The 4,158-nt window shown below is 31.0% G+C and overlaps 1 protein-coding gene across 1 annotated transcript; it reads left to right on the forward strand.

The window, feature by feature from the left end:
* Positions 1-890: 890 nt before the first annotated feature.
* Positions 891-2,817, forward strand: LOC106361161. The gene is made up of 7 exons (XM_048774352.1): positions 891-1,130; positions 1,221-1,313; positions 1,397-1,627; positions 1,737-1,889; positions 2,012-2,065; positions 2,156-2,299; positions 2,437-2,817. Exons 1-7 carry the CDS (start codon positions 957-959, stop codon positions 2,800-2,802), a joined length of 1,215 nt encoding a protein of 404 aa, XP_048630309.1. The 5' UTR covers positions 891-956; the 3' UTR covers positions 2,803-2,817.
* Positions 2,818-4,158: the final 1,341 nt, after the last annotated feature.

Genomic DNA, 4,158 nt, shown 5'->3' on the forward strand with positions numbered 1-4,158 from the left:
TATTTTATTAACAAATGAAAATTAGTTCATGTATTTTTAAGGAATTTTTTTTCCATAAATTAGACACATGTTTAATTAAACATTAACGTCGTCTTCACTTCCGTTAAACGTAGTTAACGCCGTCTAAAACGATGTGTAAAACCTGCGAATTTTAAAAGTTTGTGTATATAATAGACAACAAAAATTAGTTTGTGTATTAAACGGAGATCCAAAATAGTTCGTGTATTTTATTAGCAAATAAATATTAGTCCGTGTATTTTTTAGGAATTTTCCCTAGTTAAAAGTCCACCTAATCACTTTGTGTAATCATATACAATAAATGTTAATTTCACTCATTTCTATCTTTTTTTAACTCTTTTTTTTGGCATTTACCTTAATTTTACTTATTGTATCAATAAATGTTAATTTCCTTTGCATCCAAAACTTGCGAGGACTCTAAATGTGATAGTTGTGTTTTTCTATGTAACTGCTTGTAAATTTATTATTTTATTATGAACATTAACATTAGGGATTTTAAATCTATAGTTTCTTATGATTTTGAAAATTTTAAATATGTTTATTTTCTTCTAGATAATCAAATATGTCTATAAACATCGATTCTATTAGGATAACCAAGACCATTGCTCAATACTTCAAATCTGAACATGTTCTATTCAAAAAGATTTATTTTCTTTTTTAGTATTATTCATTATTTACAAAAAATATGAGAAGATGATATTTAAAAATTGCGAGCTTACTATAAAAATCATTGACCAAAAAGTTAGTCTCTGCCGAATTAACTAGAACCCGTTGGGTCAATTTTTACGTTTTAGTCAAAGGTCTTAAATTAAAAACCATAACTTTTGTTTCTTTCTCAGCCTCCTCGACCTTGTACCCATATAAAACGTTTATCTATCCTCCTTCACAATCAGTTAGCTCTGTATTCCTCTCTCTCATTATTTCTCTTGTTGGTAGAAATGGAAGTGAAAGGTCAAGTGATGTGCGTGTTGTTGATGTGTTACATCTTTGGTCATATAATAACAAGTCATAACTGTGGCTTTATCGAAGCCAGGATCTCGTCTAAATTCGGAGATCTAGAAATCGAGAAGAAGCTAAGGACAATTAACAAACCCGCTGTCAAGATCATCAAGGTTAATTCATAATCTTTTCGTACGTACATATACAAGCATACAGCTAAATTTCATATAGTAAACTCTATATTTATGGTTGGAAATGATAAGACTATTCATGGAGAAAAATACGGATGCGTGGATTTCTTCAAGCAACCAGCATTTGATCACCCTTCTATGAAAAATCACACATACCATTACAAGGTACAACTTTGGATCTATCCGCTATAAATGTAAATTCTTTGAAAATTGTATTTGAAGAAAAATACTTTTGTGACATGTCTTAGATGCGTCCGATATCCCATTCCGAAGAAAAGAGAAAAAGAGAGACAAACAATACTGGATTTGGTTACTTATGGGAGAATGGTGTGGGTTGTCCCATTGGTACGGTCCCTATACGAAGAATCACCAAAGACGATATCTTGGGATTAAACTCGTTAGAGGATATATATACACCTCGTAGTTCTTACAACACTAGTACCGTAGGTACTAGTGACCCGTATTACGACCAACATCATGTAAGTTACTTCGTTTAGTTAACCTAATTACCGAATGAATGTTTGATGTATATATATATATTTATAATAATTAGTATGTTTGGATACTGAGTGAAATAATTTGGATTAGTTTGCGGTGGGTCGCACACCGAACAAAGGAATGGTCTTCAATGGAGCAACAATGGAACTGTGTATAACCGCCCCTAAGGTTAAGCCTAGCCAATTCAGTAGTGCTCGGCTTCACATTCAGATGGGAGACGATTTCATACAAATGGGTATAACTGTAAGTTATTTACTTTTCCACTATATAGTACGTACGCTACAAGCCCCAGTTACTAAAGCTATTTGTATTTTGTACTTTGATAAATAATTTTTAAACACACTATATATGTATAATGTATTCAGGTAAATCCATTACTGTACAAGGATGACCAACCTCGGCTTTTCGTCTATACAAAAGTAAGACCGAGGTCACGTACGGCCAGCCCTTGTTAGTAAATTCTCGTTCATATATATGTGACGTGACAAATATGTATATCGATGAGACAGGCCGGTGGACAACAATGTTACAATCACCAATGTGACGTAGGAATGATAAGTGTTCGTCAAGATTATCCAATGGGCCTGTCAATGCTGCCAGCTTCTGAACGTGGTGCTAAGACAAGTTATTTCAGCTCATTCGGCCTAATCAAGGTTGGCTTCATTCTTAGATTATGCTTCTGTCTTTTTATTACATTATTCATTCTCATTAACTTGTTGTTAGCTGTCAATACGATTCATAATTCAGTCTGTATAGTTACTCTGTCTACTAATCATTTTGTTGGCCGCAGGACAAAGCAAATGGGAACTGGTGGTTTGAGTTTGGTACAGACGCAGAAGAAATTGGTTTCTGGCCGTCGAACTTGTTTCGCCAAAGCTCTGGAAACTACGTCGAGTGGGGAGGAGAAGTGTTCACCGCATCACTACCTGGTCCTCAAATGGGATATGGAATTTTTCCATTTCAACAAGTACGTTACGACGCATATGTCAAACGTGTAGCCATACTCGATAATAATTATAACTTTGATACTAAAGTGGATTATATGGAATCATTTTCGGACGATAATCGAGGATACCAAGTGATCGACTTCGTAAAGTCTGAATTCCAAGATGCCGGTCATATAATCTATTATGGTGGTCCAGGACTCGATCATTAAATAAAAAGTTTGGTCTATATTGTATCTATAATTTTACTGTTATTGGCATATGTATTCTTGAAATTGTCGCATAAAATAAAAATTTCAGAATACTACTATGGCATCTCTATTGAATCCTAAAAGAAAAATTGCTTGTATACACAAAACTCTCCACTTTACAAACTTTCTGAAAAAAATCTACAAATTTGACGAATCTATTAATTCTAAAATTATATCAAAGACTCTTCTAATTATATCCAAATTCCGTTAATGGAAATTTCCCAAATTAACTCATAATTTTCTTTGAAACACAAATTTATATCATTAATTCAGTCAAATGCAAAAATTATCTACAACATAGTGAAACTAATGCAAAAAAAAAAAATACTTTGACGATTAAAACATTGAGAGGTTTTAATGCAATTATGAAATCTGCTTACTGGACTTTATTTGAAGCCTACTTCATAACTTAATCTTATAATTAAACTAGATATGTACCTGTGGTCCTGTGCATTGCATGGAGTTTTGATATTTTAATTTAAAACTAGGTGTGTTGTAGCCCGGGTTTTTGACTGTGAAAATGGTTAAGCAGAAAATCATAAGTATATAAATATAGTTTGTCTAAATTTTGTATAATGTAAAATAGTGTTAGGAAAAAAAAACCATTGAATGTTGATAGCTGGTGTACTGCATAGCAGATAAATGTGAACTATTAGATAGATAACCACTTAAGAAACCTTCCATGAGATTCTGAGTTTTCAGTTTTACTTACTCTCATGGGAGTGGAGGCGATAGAAGATTTCTTTGTAGACTATGTTCTTCACTTTTTGTTTTTATGAGTCTTCGTCTTTGATGACTTTTAAACACATATCAATCATACATGTTTTTTTCGTTATTAACACTAACTCTCTTTTTAACACGTTCTTATTTAAAAAAGAATTATCTTATGTTCATCAAACCATATACAATTTTTTTCTTTATTAATACTAACTCTTAGAACTAATAATTTTACTTAATATTTAGTAATGTATTTTCTCTTTTTAAACTTTTAACCATTTTATTAAAATATATATTTTTGCATAACAACACAATATTGTTTCAAAAAAGGATAGCAACACAATATATATAGAAATTATCTTTTTATTTTAAATATATTTTTAAATTATGGATATTTGTTTTTATTAATTGTAAGCACTTATCTAATCAAATAAACAAAATTTGTTTCTTATTTTATCTAATTTATTTAATTTATTCATTAAAGGTATAAACGATATTAACCGTGCTAACTTTTAATGTGAGAGCTTCGTTGTTAAAATTTACTTCGCAAATAATAGTATATATATATATATTTGTTTTTATTAATTGAAAGAACTTATC

The sequence above is a fragment of the Brassica napus genome, chromosome A1 (genome assembly GCF_020379485.1).
Source record: "Brassica napus cultivar Da-Ae chromosome A1, Da-Ae, whole genome shotgun sequence".
NCBI classification, from domain to species: domain Eukaryota; kingdom Viridiplantae; phylum Streptophyta; class Magnoliopsida; order Brassicales; family Brassicaceae; genus Brassica; species Brassica napus.

Bases quoted from the DNA above. Each gene is read 5' to 3' on its own strand.
- LOC106361161 (XM_048774352.1), top strand. From the start codon at position 957: ATGGAAGTGAAAGGTCAAGTGATGTGCGTGTTGTTGATGTGTTACATC. The intron at 1,314-1,396 runs GTACAACTTTGG...GACATGTCTTAG, and splicing joins ATCACACATACCATTACAAG to ATGCGTCCGATATCCCATTC. The intron at 1,628-1,736 runs GTAAGTTACTTC...AATTTGGATTAG, and splicing joins CGTATTACGACCAACATCAT to TTTGCGGTGGGTCGCACACC.